The sequence below is a fragment of the Callorhinchus milii genome, unplaced genomic scaffold (assembly GCF_018977255.1).
Source record: "Callorhinchus milii isolate IMCB2004 unplaced genomic scaffold, IMCB_Cmil_1.0 Scaffold1, whole genome shotgun sequence".
Taxonomy (NCBI): Eukaryota; Metazoa; Chordata; class Chondrichthyes; order Chimaeriformes; family Callorhinchidae; genus Callorhinchus; species Callorhinchus milii.
In genome coordinates this window covers 115,469,888-115,497,379 of record NW_024704742.1, presented here as the reverse complement: position 1 = coordinate 115,497,379, position 27,492 = coordinate 115,469,888, and the positions used below count along the sequence as shown (strand labels likewise).

Below are 27,492 nucleotides of genomic sequence, written 5' to 3'. Positions count from 1 at the left end.
CACTCCCACCTTATCCTCCTTCAAGTCCCGCCTCAAGACCCTCCTCTTCAACCATGCCATCGGCCACCCCCCTTCCCCTCCCCTCCCCTTTCCCCCCCTGACTCCAGCTCGGGTCTGAAATGCTGTACACTGTCCAGCACCTTGGGACATCCTCCCGATGTGAAAGGCACCATACAAATGTAATCTTGTTGTTGTATAGTCCAGTCCTTTTATTCCCTCGATCATTTTGGTTGCCCTTCTCAGTATCTTCTCGACTTCTCCAATATCCTTTTTGTGCTGCGGCATCCAGTACTGTACACAGTACTCTTTAAGTCTAGTCTCAACACTGATTTATACAGCGGCAGGATTACCCCACTATTTTGGTTTGATGCAGACTATATATTTTGTAAAATATAGAATTCAAGACACACGTAGCATAAAATATCCATTGTCAGTAGTATTCCTGGAATTACAAGAGCCTCAAAACTGGTAACATTTATGATTTTGCTGAAATGGTCCTGCCATTCTCAAAGGGAGTAATGGGAGGTTTACCCCATGACCTGCTTTACTTTTCCTGTGAATTTCCAATTAAACCACAATCTATTAAAATCTATCTCAAATTATTTTCATAAAGGCACATTTGTACTTTTTATCTTGTGCACATACAAATCAATCCTGCCAAATTGTGAAAAGATCTAAAAAAACAGTTGCGTGGAAGATTGTGTGCAGCTGCACTTAATGTGTGATGGGTTGTTTATTGCGCTTTTTAATTGATGGAGCAGTTATTGTGTTGTGGTTGGCACTTGTTAAATGTAAAACGCATCAGCAGTCATATGTGAAATCTCTGAAAACCATAATTTATTTTAAAAAGGCAAGATCTCATAAAAATTATGGTAATCTTTGAACCTGTACATTTTACAAAAACTTGCATTGAAAGTACACTCAGGCTATATTCATGTTAATATGCCATCTGAACTGTTTTATATTTGGAGGTTTAGGTTACATGAAGCTGTGGTTGCCACAGGTTTATAGATTTGCTACTGTTGGTTGGTTTGTTCGTACAACTTCATTTTCTTTCTCAGTGGGAGGATGAGCGGAATCTGGGAGCAGCTTTATTGCTGGTGGGGTTGACACAGGACAACACAGTTGGTTTTAGCTCCCGTCTTCTGGGCCATGTATTTCTAGGTACGTATTATACTACCGTTCCCCATAACACACCTGTTACTATACAGTATTATAACACACACTACTTATAGTACTTACAGTACGAAGCAAGGACTCCAGCAGTGCGAGGAGGGAACTGAGTGAGGTGGAACAAATTCCTTTCCGTTAAAGAATTTGGTGAGAGTGGGAATTCTTCAGCAAGAGAGAACTCTTTCATTCAGCAGAAGAGTGGTAAATCTTTCTTGAGGTAGAGGCAACTTTATATGTAAGCAGGCAAATCAGTCAATTCACAGTTAATCATAAGCCAGGTGTTGAGGATTAATGAGGTGGAACAGAGTGAGAATTCCGTTAAGGAATTTGGTGAGAGTGGGAATTCTTTGCAGAGGGGGAAAGAGGTGCATAATTATAAAATTATATCTGAGGATATGGCAGGGCAGCTGAGAACGGTTGCATGCACAATGTGTGCTGCGTGGGAACTCCAGGATGCTTTCTGTGCCTTGGACAAGCGCGTGTGTAGGAAGTGCCTCCAGCAGCTCGAGCTTGAGCTCAGGATTTCTGAGCTGGAGGAGAGGCTGGTGTCACTACATAGTCCTGTAGCTCAGTTGTTAGACCACTCGCCTTGCAAGCAAGACACCTGGGTTCAATTCCAGGCAGGGCGAAACCTTGGGCAAGTTTCCTTACTCCACACACCTAATAATAATCCCTCCAAAACCAAACAATAATAAATTGGTCATTTTCAATCCACGACTCTTTGTGGGAAACTGCTGTGTGCAATTGGCTGCCACGTTTCGCCCACAAATATACAGTCAAGTCACTTTACAGAATATTCTGTGAAGCGCTTTGAGATGTCTAGAAGACGTGAAAAGCACTAAATCAAATGCAAGGATTATTATTTTTGTTATAGCATATGGGAGGCTGAAGAGTTCATGGATCAAACGTTTCAGGAAGTAGTCACCCCACAGCCACAGGGTGAGTGAGTGGCTGACCATACAGCATGGTAGGAAGAGGGGACGGGCAGTGCAGAAATCCCCAGAGAGTGTGGTACTTACAAACCGGTTCTCTGTACTGAATACCGGTGAGGTTGATGACACCTCTGGGGAAAGGAGTCAAAAGCAAATAGATGCACACGGGGACACAGGAACGAGTTTCAATGCAATTGTCATTGGGGACACAACGGTGAAAGGAGTAGACAGACATTTCTGCAACCAAAAATGTGACTCTCACATGGTATGTTGCTTCCCTGGTGCCAAGGTTAAAGACATCACAGGATGCAAAACATTCTACAGGGGGAAGGGGAACATCCAGAAGTCGTGGTCCATGTTGAGATCCATGATCTATGGGAAAAAAGGGCTGAAATCCTACAGGAAGGGGATCAGAAGCTAGGGAAAAAGATAAGGAGTAGGACTTCAAAGGTGTTGATATCTGGATTGCTCTCAGGGCCTCATGCAAGTGAGTATCAAAACAGCAGGATCAAATACATGAATGCTTGGCTGGAGAAATGGTGCAGAAAGGAGGGCTTCAGGTTCCTGGAACATTGGGACCAGTTCTGGGGCAGTTGGGACCTGTACAAAGTGGATGGGTTAAACCTGGGACTAATGTCCTCGCAGGGAGGTTAACTAGCGTTATTGGGAAAGGTTTAAGCTAATTTTGAGGGGGGAATGAAATCAGGACGTAGAATCAGAGAGAAGAAACAAGTTACATAGAGGGCTGGGAGAGACGAATAGCAGTGTGATAAAGAGTAGTCCAAAAAAAGGAAGGATTAGATGGGGGAGAAATGCAGAGCAGAACCAGTCAGTCTTGGAGTGCATGTGCGTAAATGCACGGAGTGTGATAAATAAGATTGGTGAGCTGAAGGCTCAAGTTGCCACATGGGGTTATGATGTAGTGGGAATAACAGAGACCTGGCTCAAACAAGGGCAGGAATGAGAGCTGAATATTCCTGGCTACAATATATTCAGGAGTGATAGGGAAGGAAAAAAAGGAGTGGAGGGGTGGGAATATTGATTAAAGACATGGTTACTGCCCTGGAAAAGGACAGTGTGCTACAGGGTCCAAAACAGAATCTATTTGGTTAGAATTAAGCAACAGAAAAGTAGCTGTTACCCTGTTAGTATATACTATAGACCACCAAATAGTGGGAAGGAGATAGATGAGTAAATCTGCAAGCAGATTTCAGAAAGGTGCAAAACCCATAGAGTAGTGATAATGGGGGACTTCAATTATCCTAATATAGACTAGCAAAATAAAGAAGGGGAAGGATTCCTAAATGTGTGCAGGATAACTTTCTGGATCAGTATGTTTCCAGCCCAACGAGGAAGGAAGCAGTGCTGGATCTAGTTCTGGGGAATGAAGTGGGGCAAGTGGAGCAGGTTTCAGTAGGAGAGCATCTGGACAACAGTGATCACAACATCATTAGGTTTAGAGTAATTATGGAAAGAGACAAGGAACAATCAAAGGTGAAGATACTCAACTGGAAGAGGGCTAATTTCAGTGAGTTAAAAAGGGACCCAGCCAAGGTGGACTGGAAGGAAAGATTGGCAAGTAAAACAGCTAATGAGCAATGGGAAGCCTTCAAGGAGGAGAAATTTTGGGGACGGAACACATACATTACCATAAAGGGGAAAGGTGGGGCATCCAAACCTCCCGGGATGACTAAGGAAATTGAGATTAAAGTAAAACAGAAACGGGAGGCTTATGATAAATGTCATGTCCAAAATACAGAGAATAATCAAATAAAATATAGAAAGTACAGAGGAGAACTGAAAAAGGAAATAAGAGGGGCAAAGAGATTATGAGCTAAGATTAGCGAGTAACAGAAGAGGGAACCCTAAGGTATTTTATAAGCATATAACGAATAAAAGATTAGTCAAAGGCAGGATGGGTCCAATTAGAGACCAAAGAGGAAATGTTCTTGTGGAGGCTGACATACTGAATGTATACTTTACTTTGCATCTGTCTTCATAAAAGAGGATGCAGCCAATGCTCACTTGTCGAAGGAGAGGATAGAGAAATTGGATAAGATAAGAATAAACCAAGAGGAGGTACCAAAAAAGGTTGACAGTGCTTAAGATAGATAAGTCACTCAGTCCGGACGGGATGCATCCTAGGTTACTGAGGGAAGTAAGGGTGGAAACAACGGAGGATCTGGCCACAATCCTTCAATCCTCCTTGGACACTGGGGTGGTGCCAGAGGACTGTAGGGTTGTAAATGTTACTCCCATGTACAAAAAGGGACAGAAGGATAAACCCAGGAACTACAGGCCAGTCAGCCTAACTTCAGTAGTGGAGAAACTTCTAGAGACAATAATCCAGGGCAAAATAAATTTTCACTTAGAAAAATCTTGGTTAATAAAGGACAGCCAATATGGGTTTGTTAAAGGCAAATCGTGTCTGACAAACCTGATAGAGGGTGGATGAAGGTAGTGCAGTTGATATAGTTTATACGGATTTTCAAAAGGCATTTGATAAAGTGCCACATAAGAGACTTGTAAGCAAAATAGAAGCCCACGGTATTAAAGGGACAGTGGCAGCATGGATACAGACCTGGCTGGGAGACAGAAAGTAGAGTGGTGGTGAACGGTTGTTTTTCTGATTGGAGGAAAGTTCGCAGTGGGATCCACCATGGTCAGCATTGGGACCACTGCTGTTTCTGATCCATGTAAATGACCTGGACTTGGGTATAGGGAGTACAATTTCCAAGTTTGCAGATGATACTAAGCGGGAAAAGTAGTAAACAGTGAGGAGGATAGTAGCAGACTGGAAGGGGACATACACAGATTGTTAAAGTGGGCAGACACGTGGCAGATGAAGTTTTATGTAGAGAAATGTGAAGTGATGTATTTTGGGAGGAAGAATGAGCAGAGGCAATATAAGCTGATGGTACAATCTTAAAGGGGGTAAAGGAACAGAGAGACCTGGGGGGTTGTATAAGTAAATCTTGGAAGCTGACAGGACAGGTAGATAAAGCTGTTTAAATAAAGCATACGGATACTAGGCTTTATAAATAGGGGCATAACAGTCAGGAAGTTATGATGAACCTTTATAAAACACTGGTTAGTCCTCAGCTAGAGTACTGGGTTCAGTTCTGGGCACCACACTTTAGGAAGGATGTCAAGACATTGGAGAGGGTGCAAAGGAGATTTACCAGGATGGTACCGGGAATGAGGGACTCCAATTATCAACAACAATAACTTGGATTTGGATTTATATAGACCCCTCCATGCCAGACGGTGATTCAGGAGAGGCTAGAGAAGCTAGGATTATTCTCCTTGGAGCTAAGAAGGTTAAGAGGAGACTTAATAGAAGTTTTCAAAATTATGAGGGATTCGATAGGGTGAACAAGGAGAAACTGTTTCCACTGGCGGGTGGGTCGGTAACCCGAGGACACCAACTTAAAATAGTTATTAAAAGAAACAGAGGGGAGGTGAGGAGAATTTTTTTTTTTACACAGCAAGTTATTTGGATCTGGAATGCATTGCCTGAAAGGGTAGTGGAAGCCAATTCGATAATTTTTAAGAAAGAAATAGATAATTATTTGGGGATGGTAAGTTTGCAGGGCTATGCGGAGAGGCCAGGGGAATGGAATTCATTTGGATAGCTCTTTTCAAGATGGGCCGAATGGCCTCCTTCTATGCTCTATGATTCTATAATTCTAACTGCACCATGGACAGACTACTGCACATGAATGTGCTTCTGACACTGCTTACTTCACTGGTCCTTACTGACATTGTGAAGGTGCAGAAGGCTTCCCGGCTTCCAGTGGTGTCCTGGCAACTGTTGAAAATGCTCGAGAGAGAGAGAGAGAGAGAGAGAGAGAGCTGCCAGCTTCCTGTGTGCTGTGTCCTGTGATGTAATGTCAGGGCAAACTGTTGACCCGCAAGCACTGACCAGGAGTCACTTTTGTCGAACTTCCTGTCATAACACAGTCTTGAGTTTATGCACCATGCATTATAAGGGAAAATGTATAATATAAAAATATTTTGAGAGTGCCTTTGACACCAGCCTGAAATACCATTATGCTTCAACTTTCCAAAATCTTTTAACAGGAAGAGTTGAGCTGACTAAGGGGATCCGTGCTGTGTACACCAAAATGCCCCTGATGTGGACTCGGGGTTATCTAAATCGAGCTCTAAATGTGATGGAGGAAGTGGTGAAAGCAACCAATGGAGCAAAGCTTTGTAAAGATGCGGTAAGCAACAACCATTTTAAAAACTTATTTCTACTGTCCTTTGCCCAGCTAACATGGATTTCAGCTGTGTATTGACGTGGACTTTTAACCTTCTTTCTTACTTTTTAACTCTGTATTTGTGCTGCCTCAAGCTGCACAAAGAGCAACACTCAAACGCTGGAGACGCTCTTACTGTTGCAGCCATAACCTTTCCATACGAGAAATGTGTGGAGTTTTCTAGATTTTGTTTGTACTTATGATATAATGACATCAATGTGGTACATGACACAATGATATGATTGGATACATGACATGGCATTGTATATTTTTGTGCAACCTGATCAGCCTGACGTAAATAATTATGGTAGAGGCTGGGTTTGCTCATTTACCCATCTCCGCTATCACCTACCTGAGTCAGACATCAATATAATGGGATGACATCGTGCATTCAGAAAGTCATTGGTTCAATTGTGTTGTTAGTGATTCTCAGTTGAGGCTTAGTTGAAGGCTATAATTGGCCATAGCGCCTCAAGGCTAGGAAGGGGAAATATTAGCCTAGGTTCAGACTCTGCTGCAATTCAGTTAGCTTGCTTACTGTCTAGACCACTGGTGGCCAACCTTTTTGATTAGGCAACTAAATACATTTTTCTTTATTGAATTTGAATTGAATGCCACAACGATATCATTGGGTACATAACACAGCATTATATATTTTTGGCATTGTATATTTTCTTTATTGAATATTGGTGCCACTTTTGTCCAAATCAATACCATGTTTCCAGTAGCTAATGAGCTGCGATACCCATGGCATGGCCATAAATTAAGAAAAATTCAATAAAGAAAAAATTATTTGTTTGGCCACCACTGGTCTAGACAAACACATGAATGGCTATTTGCTTAAGGTACTATGAGGCTGCTGGTGCCTGTGAAATTGTATTACATTAGGAGTCAATGGCTTCTAAAGAAGAAGGAAAAAGGGTAAATACTTGGCAATAAATCCCAAATGTGAAATTATTATCTGTAGCTTGGATATATATTATTTTTTCCTTCTTCCCAGCTCTTAAAAATGCTGCCTGCATCAATGTAAAGGTTACATTTACAACCTTATCAAAGGGTTTTTTTCATGTTCAAAAGAAAAGATTAAGATCTTTCATCCTTAATATCTACGCAAAACATCCATCCATTATTAATGATGGTAAGATAGTACATTCTGCACTACTGCAGTTTCTTATGATGGCATTTGAAATTCAGATTATTTTGCTGTGCTGCTAATAGATATCCAGGGCCACACTAAATGAACCATTCTACACGGGGAGGGAGGTATGTAGGGTCTTTCTGGGACTGAATTGCTTCCAAGGTGACGTCTGATAATGAAATGTCAGAATCGAATTGACCCTTTATAGTGGTGTCAGCTGTTCCAGAGCCAGGTAGGTCTACAGTAGTTCAAAATCCTGTTGTTAAGCAATTAACCAGCATGACTCATCAGCCAATTGCACACACCAGTGTCCCACAAACAGTCATGGAATGAGTGACCACAAAATAAAATAAATTATTATTTGTATTTATTTATTATGCTACATAGGTCGGGAAATTTCCCAGTGTAGGGACAATCACAGCCTAACTGTTGGGTGTTTATTTGTAGGAATGAACAACAAAAAGACAATTTCGAAGAAGGGACAGAAGGGGGCAAATTCTCATTGAGAAATAGAGCTTCAGCTTCTCCAAGTGAGCCATTGATTCCCATCAACCAGGGTAGAGCAGGCAGAGAGTGACTTGATGAAGAATGTCTATTTGCATACGTATGTTGTTTTCCACTCTCCAACACAGCGCAGTTTACGTCAGCGGGAGCATGGTGCTGCATGCAGTGCTGCAATCTGGCACCTTTCAGAATGCTAAAGTGTCAAGGTTATGAGTAAAATGTTGAATTTTAGAAATTTTGAAATAGAATTCTTGTGTCCTCAGCTACTCTATGTGGGATCTGCTCAATGGCAAAGGGAGAGAAGCTATTTAGGTTTCCAAGGAGCAAGTCGACCCCCCTTGGTACCTCTCCAGCAGAGCGCAAACATCGCTCGCTCCAAATGGCAAAGCACCTGTAAGGAACCTGAGAATTATAAACTCGATGAACCAGACATTGGGGCTATTATGCATCATGTGTAAAGGCTGATGTACACTTGGAATTATAGGTGCCCTAATTATGTAGTTAACCAGCTATGAAAGTAATTGATTGTTAAGTACGCAATTGATAAATTTGTTTAATTGGTTGATAATTAACATAATTAAGGGCACCTCTAATTTCCTCTATATGATCTATACCCGGTGCTTATTGCAGATTTTTGCATATAGTTAGCACACGGTGCACTATACACCCTGTCCTGCTTCCCTGACAATGGATCATTTTACTCTGTCTGGTGTTAAATGTAGTGGCTCATTGAACACTCTTAAAACTTGCTCATCTGAGGCAAGCTAGTTTGAGAGGCAGCTCTGGGAAACCCTGGGAAAGAGTGCCTGATTTTCTGATTAGAAATCATTTGAGTTCCTGGGCACCTACAGTATCTTACATTTTAATGCACTTCAAAAATCTTTTAACTCACAAAGGACTATGGTCAGGAACTCTTGAATCACTGTTACCATTTTGCTCCGTACCTATTCTCATAATGAAGCATCGATTCAGCAAAGGATACACTTTCCTCCCATTCCATACTACTGTCTACACAGTGAAATTGCACTGTGCCCTGAGGGAAATCGCTGAGCAGTAGCCCCCATAATGTTGGCAATTGACAATCTAATTTAATTGCCAGTAACTGTCTGTTGCTGTTAACATCCTCCAAACATTTTAGCTGGTTCACAGAAGTGAAGCTGTTTGTATTTACTCTATGCTATCATTATCCCGTTTACAGCACATACCAAGTTTAACCGTTTAAGGATCTGAGATTTAGAAATTCCACTTGGTTTTAGCCTTGAAAATTTTGCCTGAATTTTTCAGATTAAATGTAGTCATAATTTATGGCCTTTTTTTCTATAGTTAAATACAATACAAATAGATGTGGACCTGAGTGAATAGGCACACAATCTTCTTTTTAAAAGCTCATTAAAACCAACTGGACACGCGTCTGATACCCCTAATGGTTAGATAACCCACTGGAAAGGTTTATTATTATTAATAAACATCCTTATATTTGATATAGTGTACTTCACATTGGGAGATAAAAGTGCTTCAGAAGATGTACTGTAGTGTGTTATGTAGTCTGGGCAAATGCAGCAGCCAATTTGCACATAACAGTTTCCCCAAAACAGCCATGAAGTGACTGACCAATTTTATCTGGGTATTGTTGGCCAGGACAATATGTCTTCATATAGTACTACAGGATCTTTAACATGAAAACACCTCTGGGGCCTTGGGTTAAACATCTCATCCTCAGAACAGCACTTTTGACAATGCAGCACACCCCCAGCACATGTGTTAGTTTTTACTTTACATGAGATTCCAAGTCCCAACAACAACAAAATTGCATTTATAGAGCGCCTTTCACGTCGGGAGGACGTCCAAGGCACTGGACAGTCAGGGGTCAGGACCCGAGCATGGGGGAGGGGTGGGGTAGGGGTGAGGGAAGGCAGAGAGGTGGGAGGGCGACCAAAGGCATGATCGAAAAGGAGGGTCTGGGAGGAAGCAAGGCGAAGGGACTCTGGGATGGAGATCCAGTGTGGGGGCAGAGAGGCTAAAAGCTCGGCCACCGATGGTAGTACGGGTCAGGCGGGAGACATGGATCAGGCCGGAGCCCGCTGAACGGAGGGAGCGGGCAGGTTGGTAGGGAGTCAGCAGGTCAGAGAGGTAGCAGGGTCAAGGCCATGGATGGCCTTGAAAGTGAGAACGAGGATCCTGAATTTGATCCTCTGAGGGATAGGGAGCCAGTAGAGTCGGGCGAGGGTGGGAGTGATGGGGTCACGGAGCCTGGTGCGTGAGAGTACACGAGCTGCAGAGTTTAGGATGATCTGCAGCTTGTGAAGGGAAGAGTTGGGAAGGCCGATGCTTGAACCCAAACCTTTTGACTTGGAGGTGAGAGTGCCACCAACTGAGCCTGGCTGACACACAAAGGCTTAATAGACTAATTTTGATAGTAGAAAATTCAACAAATTGAATTGTGAAAATATTTGAAGAAATAAATTGGGTTGATGCATCTTAACTCATTGTTTGCACCTATTTCCCGATTTTGTGAAGTGCTTGCACACATTGAAAGGTGCTCTATACAATTGTTGTTCTTTGGAAGATCAAAAGAATATCCTTTATTATTATAAAGGAAAAGCAAATTGTTTAAAAGAAACACAGTTGAAAGTTCCAGAAAGGAACAAGAGAAAATAATAAAATAATCTAACTTTAAAACATTTCTTGAAAGGAAAATCTGGAAACAAAAAGAAAAAATTGAAAAAAAAGACTTACAACAGATGTTTAGCAAAATTTATAAATGTTTATGTGTTTGTATAACCAAAGGATAACATGTCCTTCACACTTTTTGTAGGGTAGAATATGTCATTTCAGATCATGGAGAAAAATAATGATAATATTGAAAGTCATTAAACTGGAGTATGCACAGGATAACCGAATGAGATGGAGTGCATCCAAGTGTACTTTTAAGGAAATCAGGACAGAAGTGGTGGAGAATAGTGGACCAGTGCCTAAAATGTTTTCCAGTTCATTACTGTAGAGGCAGTAGTACCAGATGGTTGGAAAAAAGCTTAACTTTTTTTCTAAAAGAGGTCAGAAACCTGATTCCAGGAATTTCAAGATGACTTCTGTTGGAGGAAAAACACTGGAGTCTGTTACAAAGGAAGCAATTCAAGACCATTCAACAGGAATAAAGTAATAATTTCGAGCCAACATGAGTTTATGAAAGGCAGATCATGCCTAACCAATTTACGGGAATTCCTTTGAGGATAAAGCAGGACTGTTGGCTGAGGGTAATGTGGTGGATGCTAAACATCTTGCCTTTTTGAAGACATTTGATAAGGTGCCTGACAGGAACCTTACAGTTGAAATGAAAGCTGTTCAGATGAAGGAGATGATTGTAAACTAGATCAGCTGTGCAAAGAAGAAAGAAAATAAAGGGGTAATGATCAATGTTGCTTTTTAAATTACATTTTAAAATAATTATGTCAAAATAACAGAATGACAGAACTGCAACCTCCTTTAACATTCACGTACTGTGTTAATATCACAAACTGTTACATTCGTTTAACCCTCCCTCTCTTCCACCCTCCCGGGAAGTGCAGCTCAAAGAGAACAAAGAAAAAAAAAGAAAGTAAAGGTAATAATAATCCTTGCATTTGATACAGCGCCTTATCAAGTCTTCGAGACGTCTCAAAGCACTTCACAGAATATACAGTAAAGTGAATTGACCATATTTTGTGGGCGAAACACGGCAGCCAATTGCGCTCAGCAGTGTCCCACAAACAGTCATGGATTGAGTGACTAAATTATTATTTATTTTTGAAGGGATTATTACCCCCCAGGAAAGCAATCCACGAATCAACCAACAACCGGGTTCCTACTTACTGCTAGGTAAACAGAGGTGTGTGAAGTACGGAAACTTGCCCAACGTTTCGCCCTACCCGGGAATTGAACCCAGGTCCTCTTGCTTGCGAGGCGAGTGCTCTAACCACTAAGCCAGCAGGATTCCACTGATAATAAGATAAACAAATAATAAATTAACTGCAGAAATTAAGCCTTGCTCAGCTCTACCTGAGAGGGATTACTTCCACTGAAATCATTTGCTTTTCTTAATTTCTCCTTCCTTGCAATGGCTATCCTTCTGCACACACAAAGGACCAACATTTTTTTCGCAACTCTACTAATGTAATTATATCTGGTAAATGTCTGTGTCTTTTTCTACAGTTACATGGAGATTGTAAAACAAGCCCAGCTTCCAAATCAAGATTGAATTGAAGAATTCAATTCATGATCCCTAGGTGCCTCATTGAATTACAACCATCTGCATGCTCATCTTCTTTAGTCTTTTGTTCTCTGATCTGATCACTGACCTTAGTCAGTGATTTTAAAATGGATATAAAAGATTTGCCTACATATTTGCACAGTCTCTACACTTTACAGCATATCCTGTGAAGTTCTTTGACATGCTCTCCCAATGTGAGAGGCACTATTATCAAATGTAAGGATAATTTTGTTTATTTTTGCCCCTCGCTCAATCTGATTCAAAACCTGGAAGATGCATTTGTTCAGCTTGTGAGGAGATTTTTTCAAAACTGTCATTTACATTAATGCGAAGATTTGTTAACATATTGGCAGAACCAAACTACATTTTATTTCTGTTATCCTTGGTTTTGCATTCATTGATATACTGCTCAAGCTGTACAAAATTCCCACCATTGTTAAAAGCTTTTGGAGATCGCATGATTCTTTAAGAGGCATTGCTTTAATATTAATTTATTTGAAATAGACTTGTTACAAAGAATGTTATTTTTATATAGCTTCAAAGAAAGATTCATTGTAAAGAGTCCACTATATCACTATGTCTAAACTCCTCAACCTCCCTGGGCTCTCCCTCAGACTCACTGAACCAGTGCACAATCTAGGCGTCCGGTTTGACCCCCAGCTGTCCTTCCTTCCCCACATCCAGTCCCTGACCAGAACTGCCTTCTTCCACCTCCCCACATTGCCCGCCTCCAACTGTACCTTACCCCAAATGCAGCCGAAACCCTGTGCATGCACTTGTCACCTCCCACTTGGATTATTCAAACACACTCCTCCCCGGTCTCCCAGCTCCACCATTCACAAGATCCAACTCATTCAGAACTCTGCCGCCTGCATACTGACCCAGACCAAGCTCCATCCCCACCTCTCACCAGTTCTGGCCAGACTCCACTGGCTCCCCATCACTGAACGGATCGACTTCAAGATCCTCGGACTCATGTTCAAATCCATTCACTCCCTGGCACCTCCCTACCTCTCTGACGTCCTCACTCCCCAATCCACCACCCGGTGCCTCTGCTTTGCTTGACTGGTACCGGCCTCTTGCTCATCTCCCGTACCCTCTGCCCCACCATCGGAGGTCGCGCTTTCAGCCACTATGCCCCCAAACTCTGGAACACTCTCCCTCAATATCCCCACCTTGCCCCCTCTTCCCCCTTTCAAGTCCCGCCTGAAAACTTACCTCTTCGACCGTGCTTATGGCCACCTCCCACCTCCCCCCGGCTCAGAGTCAGGCTCCACCACTGTTAAGCACTCTGAGACACTACCCTGCGTGGAGGGCGCTTTATAAGTGCAAGTTGTTGTTGTTATTTCAGCCCGACTCAGTTCTCATCTCTTGGTCATAAGATTGTGGGTCAGGACCTGTAGATCCACATAGGGACTTGAACTCATTGTCCAAGCTCGCAGTACTGGGCGAGCATTGCAATATGAGAGGTGCCAACCTTCAGATCAGATCTCTTTCCGGGAGTAATAATCCCTCCAACCAAAAAATAAAATATTAATTTGGTTACTCAATCCACGCCCGTTTGTGGGACATTGCTGTGCGCAATTGGCTGCTGGGTTTCGCCCAAAAAATTCAGAGTGCCTACACTTTACAGTATATCCTGAGAAGCACTTTGAGACGTCTCAACATCGTGATAAGGCACTGTATCTAATGCAAGGTTTTATTATTAAAACAAGGTCTTGCCTGTCTGTTCAGGTGGGCTTTAACTATCCTGTGGCACTATTCAAAAGGAGTAGGGGGTTTCTTCTGGCTTTGTCCTGGCCAAAAACAATCACTCCAGATAAAATTGGTTTCTTGCTTCGTGGCCGTTTGGGGGAACCTTCTTATAAATTGGCTGCTAGGTTGGCTTACGAAAACAATTACTACATTTAACTAAAGCAATGGTTCAAAATGATTGTATAAAATGTAAGTTCTTATTATTCTTATAATTTTCTGGTGATGTATGTTCCAGTGTATCAGCAGTAGCCTAGATATTGTTTGCCCATAAAGCACAGTCACTCTCCTTTAAAGTATATCCTGTCAAGAGGTCCTCCCAACAGGAAAGGAAGTAAAGGATATTTAAGGATTTAATGATTATTTTGTGAAGAAAAAGACTTTAAATTTTTAAATCTCTTTAGAAACCCCCTACTCCTTTGAAATGTATTTATATAAACATTATAAAATTTATGTAAATATTTATGTAACAGATCTGAACAGTATTTAAAAAAATACACAGGAACGTTGAGCAGCTAATTAAAAAGGAATTAATGTGATATTGATTCAATAAGGAAAAGAATAAATTGTCACTTTAGATCAATGCTTTCCAGTAAAACTGTCAGACCAGTGCATCACAGACTATATTTGTGGTTCCTGACTGAATAATTACAATGCTACCAGTTACAGAGTGATCCACAAGTTCCTGAACTGCCATTTTCACATATCTACATGGTTAAACTCAGAGGTCACTAAAAGGTTATTGTATGCTACATAGACTCTGAGGGACAAAGTGTTTGATTCCTATGAAATTCACACCTTTTATATGCTAAACTCATCTAAAATGAGTTCAGCATATTAAAAACTTTTTTAAAAAGTTAGTAACTGGAAAAGTCAGTAGACCCGACAAGCTCACGCCCTTTTGAGAAGTCAGAATCCCATCTATCTATCTTTTCACCATTTCTCTCAATTGATTCTAATTTCTGCTTGTCGCCGTTTATACTGTTCCCTTGAATTAATTTTCCCCGCTGATTTATTCCACAAATTCAGTACTCTTCTTGTATAACAGAAAGCATCCAACTGACTTCACTAAAACTTGAACACCCTCATTTTTTAAGTTATATATTTGAACTCCTGCCAATTGAAAGGCTTGCATTCCACCTGGCATGAGTTAGTCCTGAAGATTCATTTCACTTCATTCCCTTTTTTTACAAGTTGCTATTTTGGAACAAAGGTATATAGGCAAAGATTCAAAACTCATTTTTGCTATTACGACCAATTTACTTTTCAAGGTGCTTCAGTGTCAGCCTTTTTATAGGTGTACTCAGGTGCCAGTAAACATCTGGAGTTATGACATCTTGCATAACATGAATGGTGGCAGGTTTCTAAGTATTTTAGAAACCCATCCTCGCCCGACCCCACTGGCTTCCCTTGGAAATTTTGGGCAAGTTTCCTTACTCCACATGCCTGATAATAATCCCTCAAGAAAAAAATAAATTGGTCATTTCAATCGACAAATATACAGTCAATTCACTTTACAGTATATTTTGTGAAGCGCTTTGAGACATTTAGAAGAAGTGAAAAGCGCTATATTCAAATGCAAGGATTATTATTATTCCCATCACACAGAAGATACAGTTCACGATCCTGGTCCTCACCTTCAAAGCCCTCCATGACCTCGTCCTCCCTACCTCTGCAACCTCCTAAGCCCCTGCCATTCTGCCCGTTCCCTCCACCCAGCGGGCTCCAATCTATTTCACATTCCTCACCTCGCCCATCCAACCATTGTCGGGTGGGCCTTCTGCCACTCTGCCCCCACCCTCTGGAACTCCATTCCACAGTCCCTCCACCTCACCCCCTCCCTTGCCTCTTTCAGGACTCATCTCAAGATCCTCTTCGACCGTGCTTTCGATCATTATCCTTCCCCCCCCCCGCCCTCCCCAATCCCGACCCCCAGCTCAGGTCTGAAACACTGATTGTCCAGCGCCTTGGGACGTCCTCCCGACATGAAAGGCACTGTACAAATGAGATAGTAGATAGATAGTTTAAGTAGCTAAGTAGAAGGTTCTTAAGAAGCTTGACACTGCTTTTCAAACTCTGGTATTTCTCCCCCACCCCCAAACCCTGGAGGCCTTGGGACATTCTCCTGATATGAAAGGCACTGTATAAATGCAATTTGTTGTTGTTATTGGACCTGATTTCATCAGTTTGTTGTTCATGGCAAAGGGTTCGGTCATTTACAGGTTGAAGTACGATCAAAGCAACACTGAAAGTTAGAATTCAAATGCCTTGCTAATCAGAAAATCCAAAGACTGCTTAAATAATGGAGTGGTTTTTTTTCCTCAAAGAAAAGCCTTGCCTTACTAGCTCTTATGTGAAATGCACTTTGAAATATAATAATAAGCCTTAAGGACGAGGCAGTTCTTGTGTTCAAACCCTAGTCTGTGCTAGGCTAGCTAATGTGTGCCAGGCCAGTTGATTGCAGTTTGGAGGCTGTTGATACAATTAGCCCGATTGCCCCAGCTATAGCGATGCAGAAATCAGTCAGGTTTGCCCCTTTAATCACAATCCAATGTGCACGAGGAAAAACAGGATTGGGCTTGACCAGGATAGTTGCACAATTGAATAGACTGCCAACACATGCATGCACATGAACAGTAACTATTTGGGTGAACTAATTAAAGACCCCCACCATGAACCTTCGGGAGTGGAGGAAGTCTGAGAGAACATTGTGAGGAAAAACAAATAAACATTGCCTTTAAGGTTAACACCCAGTTCAATACTTTCAGAGAGTGTTTGAAATCAATGTTTCCAATTATCCTTCGTTATATGGACCTGTCACGGTACAAAGCATTAAAATTAAAAGTGAGTGCCTACGATTCCTCTCTTATCCAACTGAAAGACCTGATACTGTTAACATTCCAGATATTTGGTCCCATAGCTCAGTGGTTAGAGCACTCGCCTCGCAAGCAAGAGACCTGGGTTCTATTTCCGGCAGGGTGAAATGTTGGCCGTTACATTATTCCACACGTCTCCCTTTACCTAGCAGTAAGTAGGAACTCGGTTGTTAGTCGATTGGTGGATCGCTTTTCTGAAGATCGTAATCCTTNAAAAAAAATTTGGTCACTCAATCCACAACTGTTTGTGGGACACTGCTGAGTGCAATTGATTGCCACGTTTCGTCCTCAAGTAAACAGTCAATTCACTTTACAGTATATTCTGTGAAGACGTCTATAAGATGTGAAAAGCCCTATATCAAATGCAAGGATTATTATTATTTATTACTGTAATATGGTGTTAACATTTTAGATTTTTACATAATATGATTAGTAAACCGGGTCACTGAAGCATAATCTCAAAACAGCAAGCACAAGTGGTGTGATCCCAGCACTTTATTAGCTGATGAAGTCACTGGAGGCTTGTGTTTTATGTTCTGCAGGTGGATGCCATGGCAATGGTACTGGAGATGCCAACATCTGAGACCAGTGAATCCAAGATCACAAACAAATTACAGGAAACAAAACAAGAAGATGCAATTGATGATGATGATGATGATGATGACGAAATTAATGAAAAGACAAAACTTCCAGACTACTTGAAAAGATTTAAAGTAGGTGGAACAATTGCCAGTTGTCTTTATGTATTGAGTCCATTTGAATGAAGTATTTGCCTGTGAACTTCTAATGCAAAACATGTTCCCAGTTCAACAACAGATTTGTACAGAATGGCATTGGGAATCCATCCCAGGAGATACTGGGATTAGTGTTGTTCTCAGTACTCCTTCCAGTATGTCTGATATCTCTCTTTGTGAAGTGTTCTTGCATGTTTTTTTTAAGATTTCTGACAACAGAAACAACTTAAAACTTTAGGTTGTACTTCCTTGAATGGGGTTTCAGATCACTGGCCTGATCAGGAACCGTACACTGAATCAATAGGATCAATGCACAGATTAAGGCAGTCATCGAGTCACCTAGTGATTCACACAGGAAATTCTTTCTCAACAAGCACACTTAATATCCAGGGCCACGGTTTTGCTCTCTGGGGATCTTCCTTCTGTTTCTATGGAGTTAATCTTCACTGCATGTTGACTGCAGTTAAAGGATGATTTTGTTCTGGATTGAATTTGTTCCTTCTCCAGCCAAACTGGAGAAAGACTGATAACACTGATCAACACTGATACAGCCTATCCAGTATAGCACCTTGGAATTCAAGTGTTTATACTTCACATGGACCTCCCACTCTTTCTGTTCACCTCTCCTACACCCTTCTGTTCCCTCCATGTATGCACGTTTGTAAATCACAATGGTATCTTATGTCGAGCTGTGTCATATATCATATATATCCTATATCGGACTTTGTTGGCAACGCTAGATAATAACAAACCTAATTGATAGTGTATTGATCAACTCATACGCCTGGGTCTTGACAAATATGGAAACCTTGTATATGGACTCTTCTTTTTCCAACCTCACCAAAAGAAATCCTGAAATGGGTGCCAGACTAGCGATGTATTTAAAAATCTCAATACACCAACTTAAAATAGAAATGCAATCTTAAAAGTGATTTGTGTTCATTTGTGGACACTATACTTGCAGGTACCATCCCACTTCAGCTATTGTCTAATCATCTGCTTTGTAACTAGTAACCTTTGTTCACTCACCTGTAACTTCTTGCAACTGTAACCTTTAATTTCCCACTCCCCACCCATGTTATTACTGTGCTACTGGGCTTTTTGTATGAAATAAAAAGGACTGAGAGGAGATGTCACCCCAAAAAGTGGAGTCCTGTAGCTCAGTGGTTAGAGCGAGACACCTGGGTTCAATTGCAGCCGGGCGAAACCATGGGCAAGTTTCCTTTCTCCACTCACCTGATAATAATCCCTCCAAAAAAAAAAACAATAATAAATTGGTCATTTTCAATCCATGACTGTTTGTGGGACATTGCTGTGCACAATTGGTTGCTGCGTTTCGCCCACAAATATACAATCAATTCACTTTACAGTCTATGCTGTGAAGCGCTTTGAGACGTCGAGAAGATGTGAAAAGCACTATATCAAATGCAAGGATTATTATTATCAGGTTTTTGTGTAAATACATTGGTAACAATTTCCTTAAAACACTGATTCTGGCAGTGAGTTCCACATTCTCACCAACCTCTGTAAATTCTGCCTAAATTCCCCTTTAGATCTATCACTAGCTACCTTATATCTATACCCACTAATTTTAGACTTACCAACAAATAGAAGCAGCCTATCAACACTCTTTGTTCCCCTCCCCCTTCCTTCTCTCTTTCCTTCACTCTCTCAAGCGCACTGATGTCACCATTAAAGACACTAATGCAAGTTGTTGTTGTATTTCCCTTTCTCTTTCCCTTCTACACTGACTAACTTGAGAGATGGAGGACAAATATTATGTTTCTTTGCTCACAGATTCCTCTAAATTGGTGGGTCTCTTGAAGTTGACATTTCAAAAAGACAAAAAATCCTCTTCATGAGTGACGATACTTAGTTAAGCTACAAAGTCCAGATTTTTCACCATTAATAGCTTAATTCTGTCACATTTGTCAACTGCACTGTACAACAATAGATTTATCCCATTTGTTCTCTGCCCAAACATTCACAATAACCTCTGTTTCACTTTTGCTAATCCTCATATTTTATTCAATAAATATAGCGGAACTCAATCCTCAACAATGAATGAGACTGTAGCTATATTTCCTTGGGGAATACTGTTGTATTATTGGAATATAGGAAGCTGTCAAATATAAAGCTAGTTGCACAACATTATCTTCTATAACAGAAAGCTCACGTTTTTATTGAGCTGTGTTTAATACAGTGCATTTAGCAATGTAAGTAGAACATGATGCTTAAAGTTGTACTTGATGTGAATTTGAGAATGTGATGTGAATTGAGGAGTTTATTTCACTGTCCACCAAGGCCAAACCATTTTGGACTACAAAATACCTACTTAAAAAGTTAATTTGTATTCTGACAATTAATGAGGTTATATTTTTGTTGCTTCCCCTTCCGGTAGGAATTACATGCAGAGCTGCAGTCCCTTGGAAAGATCGAAACAGAAAGCCTAATGACTATGACAGAGAAACTTATAACAGAAAACCTCCTGGCCGCTGAATCCAGCGAGATCCAAAAGTTTGAGAAGAAATTAGAAGAGTGGGAAGAAGAACGAGCTGCACTGATTCAGCGAGAAAAAGAGATAAGAGAGAAGGTGCGTCTGGAAAGGGAGGCTAGACAAGCTGCTAAAGCCAAACGTTAAGCCTCAGTTAATGTTTGTACATTGCCCCACAACTCTGATTAAATTGTAACAGTGAATGCTCAGTGTTTCCAGTGTGTTATGTATTTATTTCTCTGTAATTAAAGCCATAATCTTTCATTTGATATAGCGCCTTATCACGCCATTGAGACATCTCAAAGGGCTTCACAGAATATATTGTGAAGTGAATTGACAAGTGTATTTTGCAGCCAATTAATAATAATAATAATCCTTGCATTTGATATAGCGCTTTTCACGTCGGGAGGACGTCCCAAAAGCGCTTTACAGAACACACTGTAAAGTGAATTGACTGTATATTTGTGGGCGAACGCGGCAGCCAATTGCGCACAGCAATGTCCCACAAACAGTCGTAGATTGAAAATGACCAATTTATTATTGGTTTTGGAGGGATTATTATTAGGCTCTGTGTGGAGTAAGGAAACTTGCCCAAGGTTTCACCCTGCCTGCAATTGAACTCAGGTCTCTCGCTTTCAAAGTGAGTGCTCTAACCACTGAGCTAAACAGTCGTGGATTGAGTGACCAATTTTTTTTGAGGGATTATTGCCCCTGGAAAGCAATTCGCCAATCGACTGACAACCGGGTTCCTACTTACTGCTAGGAAAATAGAGGCGTGTGGAGTAAGGAAACTTACCTAAGGTTTTCTCCCCACGCGGGAATTGAACCTGGGTCCTCATGCTTGCAATCCAAGCGCCCAACCACTATGCAACGGGAGTCCACATTTTAAAAAAAAAATATGGAAACTAGCCTGGTTTGAATCATCCCGAGTAGAACCCATATGATTGCAAATATATATTTTTCACAAGGCAATTAAAATCCAGGGCTCTGAATTGGCTACGGAGATGAAAGCATCCTCCCTGATATCCAGCTAATGACAAACTGAAATTTAATTAGTTGGCACGATTCAGGTCAATGTTTATTTATATCAGTGTAACTGTTACTTAACCTTTAAGTAACACTAAGTGTTTAACAAAAACTGCAGGTGAACCACATCTGTTTGGTAATACATTCATTAGGCAAGTATTTTTGCAGAATTTGTATAAAGAGTCTGATCTCAGCACTGAGTAACCTAACTTACTATTTGGGCATTACAAATGAAAGTAGAGGAGAGAAGCTGGATTGTGCTCTGTTCTCCCATCAGAAATATAAAGGAGGAAATCTTCCCCACTCAGTGCAGGTTCAGTTTTGCACATTGCTTCCATGCCCATAATCTGTTAATAAGGTTTAAAATGTGGGATAAAGAATCCTATTGGCCTGTAGGAACTCTACTCCGTAAATAGATTGGATTGCTTCTAATTACCAGAAGGACTTCATTTTGTTGTTCAAGACTCCCATTAGAAATCTCCATATTTTAGACCCGAATGACATGATGCGCATGTACTTACATACATATTGTTGTGATGTTTGTGAGTATGTTTGAGCATTATTAGCATATTCATTGTTCAAATATTACAACTTGAAATTCATGTCTGCTGCTGGAGTCATTATAACTGCTCACGCTGGCAGCAAAGCAAACTGAATATTGTGATGGTTTCCAAAAAATAACACAATAAGTGACACGTTTTCACAGCATAGCCTCTTGGGACTTATTATTGCACTCATGTTATGCTTATGAAGGTGAAAAATGACAGCATCTCTGTTTTTCAGCCAGTCTGTCAAGTCAGGGTTATTTCCAACAATAATATTGAAATGATGGCTATTAACATTGTGTGTTGAAGCTGACACTTCTCGGCCAACTGTATTGTTGTGCTATATCCTTGGCTAAGATTTAGAAACATGTTTTACAAAAAACATACACTGGGGCCTAATATTGCAATGATTTCCAATGGGATTCCTTAATGAGGAACATGTGTTGCAGCCACTCAAGGGAACGCCACTCTGACACAGTCTACAGTAGAGCAGAGTTTCCTAGCATGAATGTGAGTTGTTTGATATAAACCTGATTGCAAGTAAGAATTGCTGTTTGGATTCTTTATTAAGAAATACATTAGAAATTGCTACATGTTATCACGAATCCTAAAAACTGTTGACACTGTACCTTAATTATATATTTCCATAAATTTAACACCTGTTAATCTGACAAATAATAAATAACAATGATTAATATAACCCCTTTTCAGGTGAATATTCAGAATGCAGATCTAAATTAATATGTGTCCAATAAAGGGGATTGATATAATCATAAAATCATTTGCTGACTTAATGTTGAATCAGATTAATCACCTATTTAAAGCAAACAAAATGAGCGTGTAAATTACACTTTATTGAAGGAGCATCATACCAAATTTCAAATTAATCAGAATTATATTGGTTATATTATATTGCTCGTTTCCTTGAGCATTTTGATTGAATTTTTCAGCTGGAAATGGTTGTATCCTTGACAATAATTAACATTCCTGGGATGGGATGTCTCCAGTTTGACTCAGAGACAGCCCAAAGCTCCTTCCTCTCATGTGCATACCCAAATGCCTGGTACAACTCAACTACTCATATAGAACACCAGCCTTTCCATCTAGTAGGACAATCAAGAGCAGACAAGAGGACGTAGTCTTCAAATTAAGGACAATAATCCTTGCTTTCAGTATAGTTCCTTTCACGTCAGGAGGACGTCTCAAAGCGCTACACAGTGAAGTGGAGTGACTGTATAATTGTAAGCAAATGCGGCAGCTCAATTGCGTACAGCAATGTTACACAAACAACCATGAAGTGAATGATCAATTTTATATGTGGGATTGTTGGCCAGGACACCTCTATTCTCTTCTTTCTCACGTAGGCTGGGGCTGTGACTCAGATTTTATCAAATAAACTCTTTCTGCCCGCCCACATTCACACAATTCTACTCATAATGGACTTAAACGTTTGAGCTAAAAAAACTTCTGTGTAATGCTGCAAATATAGCAGTTCAGCTGGAGCGGTTATTGTCACAGCTGAATTTGAGTAATTTGTTTGGTTACAATTCACTATGATGGCCTTGACCGAGAGTAAAATAGAATACCTCCTTAAATAGAGTTGTCAATAAATGTTTCTAACCAGAAATTAGTTACTTCTACAAAGGATATCTCTCATTCAACTACAAGTGGGAAATGACCAAACTATCACGGGTCTAATGAAATTTCTACTGAGAAACTATAATGACTCTCAAACAATGATGTGTCGGCTTGACATGTGGAGAGATAGATTCACTGATTTCTTAAATTGCCATTTGTTTGGATTTAGATCGAGTATTTAATGGCAGCATCCTGATAGCATGAGAAATAACGGCAATAGAATGAAGGGGACAGTAAAGTAAATGAAAAATAATCGAGTGAACTGGATTGCACTCAGCACAGTGACTAAAGGGACACTTTCAATGGCACAGCTATTCATCATTTTACCTACAGGCAAATCTGAGGATTATTTCAGGTGAAAAGACAGCAATGAAGTGATGTTCTACTCTGTTCATTTTGATTGAGTGAATAAATGAATGAAGGCTTTTGATAAGGTACCACATAAAAGGCAAATAGAGAAAGATAAGGCACGTGGTACAGTATCGAGGCCAGTTGGTAGCATGAATAAAATGATGGTTTAAAAACAGAAGGCAGAAAGTGGGTGTAAATGATGGTTTGTTGGATTGTCTGGATACAGTTAGTGGTGAACTATAGAGAACTGCGCTGAAACCTTATTGTTTTCCATCTATATTAATTATTTGGAATCCAGCCTTAGGTGGCAGCTAAACATCATTTAAAACAATTGGCTTGTGTCACAAAAGGTGTTTACCAGCACACTAATCATTGTGGGGATGTCCAGTGTGTGCGCTGGTTGCAACAACAACAACAAAATTACATTACAGGAGGATGTCCCAAGGCGCTGCAAGATTTTGGTTGTCTACAATCTGTGGACTGAAAGTAGGAGTATGAGAGGTCACCCTTTATAGAATCGTAGAATTATACAGCACAGAAGGAGGCCATTCATCCCATTGTGTCTGTGCCGGTTCTCTGAAAAGAGCTACCCAAATCAATCCCACTCCCCCGCTCTCTCCCCATGGCCCTGCAAACTTGTCCTCCCCAAATAATTATCTACTTCTCTCTTAAAAGTCGTTATCAAATCAACTTCCGCCACCCTTTCAGGCAATGCATTCTAGATCTGAAAAACTTGCTGTGTGAAAACATTTCTCCTCACCTCCCCTGTTTCTTTTAACAAAGATTGTAAATCAGTGTCCTCAGGTTACCAACCCACCCCCGCCAGTGAAAATAGTTTCTCCTTGTTCACCCTATCGAATCCTCTCAGAATTTTGAAAACTTCTACTAAGTCTCCTCTTAACCTTCTCTGCTCCAGGGAGAATAATCCTAGCTTCTCTAAACTCTCCTGATAACTGAAATCCCTCATTCCTGGTACCATCCTGGTGAATCTCCTTTGCACCCTCTCCAATGCCTTTCTAAAGTATGGTGCCCAGAATTGATCATATTACTCTCACTGAGGCCTAACCAGTGTTTTATGAAAGGTTTATCATAACTTCCTGACTTTTGTATTCTATGTCCCTATTTATAAAGCCTAGTATCCCATATGTTTTTTTTTAAAAACAGCCTTATCTACCTGTACTGCCACCTTCAAAAATGTACTTATAATGAACCCCCAGGTCTCTTTGTACCTTCACCCCCTTTAAGATTATACCATCAGCTTATATTGCCTCTCCTCATTCTTCCTCCCAAAATTCATCACTTCGCATTTCTCCACTTTAAACTTCATCTGCCACATGTCTGCCCATTTTACCTGTGTTTACATCCCCTTGCAGTCTGCTACTATCCTCCTCACTGTTTACTACTTTTCCTAGTTTCGTATCATCTGCAAACTTGGAAATTTTATTCCCTATACCCAAGTCCAGGTCATTTATATAGATCAAAAAAATCTTGATCCTGTGAGTAAGTACAAAAGCTAACACCCGCCTTTAAATGTGTTTCTCTGAAACAAACTCCTAATTATTCTGCTCTTCACAAAATATTGTTTCCTCAAAAACAAAAATTTACATTTATATAGTACTGTTGAAAGCAGGAGGACATCTCAAATTGCTTTACTCAACTGATCGGGGTTGTGAGCTGGGGGAGCTGAGGAGGTAGGTGGAAGATGACCAAAAGCACTGTTGAAGAAGTAGGTCTTAGGACGGGTTATAAAGGCAGGGAGGGAGGGCACGGTGGAGATTTCAGGATGATGACGGTGATATTAAGTAAGCGGATGATGTGAGCAGACCAGTGAAGTGGAGGGAGCAGTCAGGGCAGAAGTAGGGAGGGGTGAGGCTGTGGGGACATTTGAAGGTGAGGATGAGAATCTCAAATTTGTTCCAAATGATAGAGTGATGATGGAGTGATGGGTTAGTGTGCTCTGATGTGCGAGATGACCTGAGGGAACTATCAACATTCATGACAAGTGAATAACCAAGACCACCCTGGTCAAAGTTACAAATATCTGTCTGTGTGTGACAGGGGCCCTTTATGGCCGTTCCTTATGGCCCCTTCCTTTGAAACCATACAGCATAAGTATTAAGTATACTTTTTAAAAACCCTCTTAATACTTTTGATGTTCCACTATTCTTTCACCATCTCCTCCCTGATACATCTGCATTTTTCTGGCTTTGTTCTTACTTATAACCAACTAGTAAGTGGGTCTTAGCTGGCTCCAAGGTGATATGTTCATCAACAGAATGTCGAATTTAACACCTCCATGGGGGTCTCGGCCTTGTTTTCAGCCACTGCGCCCCAAAGCTATGAAATTCCCTCCCTCAATCCCTTTGCCTTGCCCTCTCTTTCCCCATTTTCAGGTTGTGCCTGAAGACCTTCCTCTTCAACCATATCTACGGTCACCATCACCTTGCCCCTCCCCTTGGCTGGGCATCGGGTTCCACCATTGTTAAGTACTCTGGGACGCTGCCTGGTGTGGAGGGCGCTGTATAAGTGCAAGTTGTTGTTGTTCCTGAGCCTGGCAGGTCCACATCAATCCAGGGCACTGCTGGTGACAGACCCACCAGCCTCGTTTCCTTTCCAAATCTGGCTCTCCTAGTCCTGTCAACAGGCCACACGGGCTGGTCTGTCATCAGCAGTACCCTGGAGCACTATCTAGCAAGTTTCCTGCTGATTGTTGAGCTAGGACCATCCTACCCGTCAGGGCTTTGGCTTGCAAGTTAAGCGGAGCAGGGATTGTTTCTACTCAGCTCCTGTTAACCCTGTAAGCCAAAATCAGGAAACTTGCCAGACAATGCTCTCGATACCAAACTATGCAGCTTTAGCTGGATAAACCCTAATAGTGCCCAAATCACAATTTGGGGTCCCCACATTTTGGCTCTTGCCAACCTGCGCCTAATATCCTGATGAATTAAGTAAGCAGGACGCATCCTTCCAGGGAGAAAGTGCATATTTCATTCCAGACACAAGAAAATGTCCATGTATGGATTGTGTACACATGTGCAAATCTCAGTCTGGATTGAATACTTTTAAGCATGGTGATGGGTTTCCGCATGTGTCAAGACATCTGACTGAGCAAAAAAATCTTACCTTGTCAGACAGCAAATACTGTACGAGTCTTAACTTTCTCCAACTCAATGTTGACAAAAATGAAGCTTTCTTGCTCGGCTCCAATCAGTGCTTCCTCACCTCAGGTCTCCCCGATTACTCACCCCAACTCACAGAACCTGTGTGGAACCTTGGCATTTTGTTTGACCTTCAAATTTGTGATATGGGTTCTGAACAAGTCCATCTACACATTTTTCACCCCTGACAGTACCTCAATGATGGCAAAAGCTCTCACATATGTCTTTGTGACCTCCATTCTTGACTTTTCCAATGCTATGCTTGTCAGTCTTCTCACTATCACCCTCCATAAATTTCAGACTATGCAGAACTCCACAGCCCTCAGCTTCTACCATGCTAGGATCCGTGAGCCCATTACCCCATCCTCGCCCAGCTCCATTAGCTCCCACTCCTCCACTGCATCATTTTAAATTCCTTGCCTTTCCTTCAAAATGCATCTGTGATCTCCTGCAACCCTATATCTCCCAGCCACTCCCTCTGCTCCACCAACTCTGGCTTGCCTTCATGCTCCTGCCTCGTCTGCCCATCCCATCACTGGCAGTTAAGTTTTCAATCACTCTGCCTCCCATACCCCCCCCATCCCTTCTGGAACTCTATTCCAAAATCCTTCTGCCTCACCCCTCTGCTTTCAAAAGCTGTCTAAAGACTATCACTTTGACTGT

The 27,492-nt window shown here is 41.2% G+C and overlaps 1 protein-coding gene across 1 annotated transcript in view; it reads left to right on the top strand.

Moving 5' to 3' along the window:
* Nucleotides 1-20,314, top strand: part of mrps27 (mitochondrial ribosomal protein S27) — a 53,639-nt gene extending 33,325 nt beyond the window's left edge. Inside the window, exons 8-11 of the mRNA XM_042334635.1 lie at nt 1,062-1,164; nt 6,189-6,331; nt 17,426-17,596; nt 20,019-20,314. Coding sequence (XP_042190569.1) covers nt 1,062-1,164; nt 6,189-6,331; nt 17,426-17,596; nt 20,019-20,258 — 657 coding nt within the window. The 3' untranslated portion in view covers nt 20,259-20,314. The remainder of the gene's footprint in view (nt 1-1,061; nt 1,165-6,188; nt 6,332-17,425; nt 17,597-20,018) is intronic.
* Nucleotides 20,315-27,492: the final 7,178 nt, after the last annotated feature.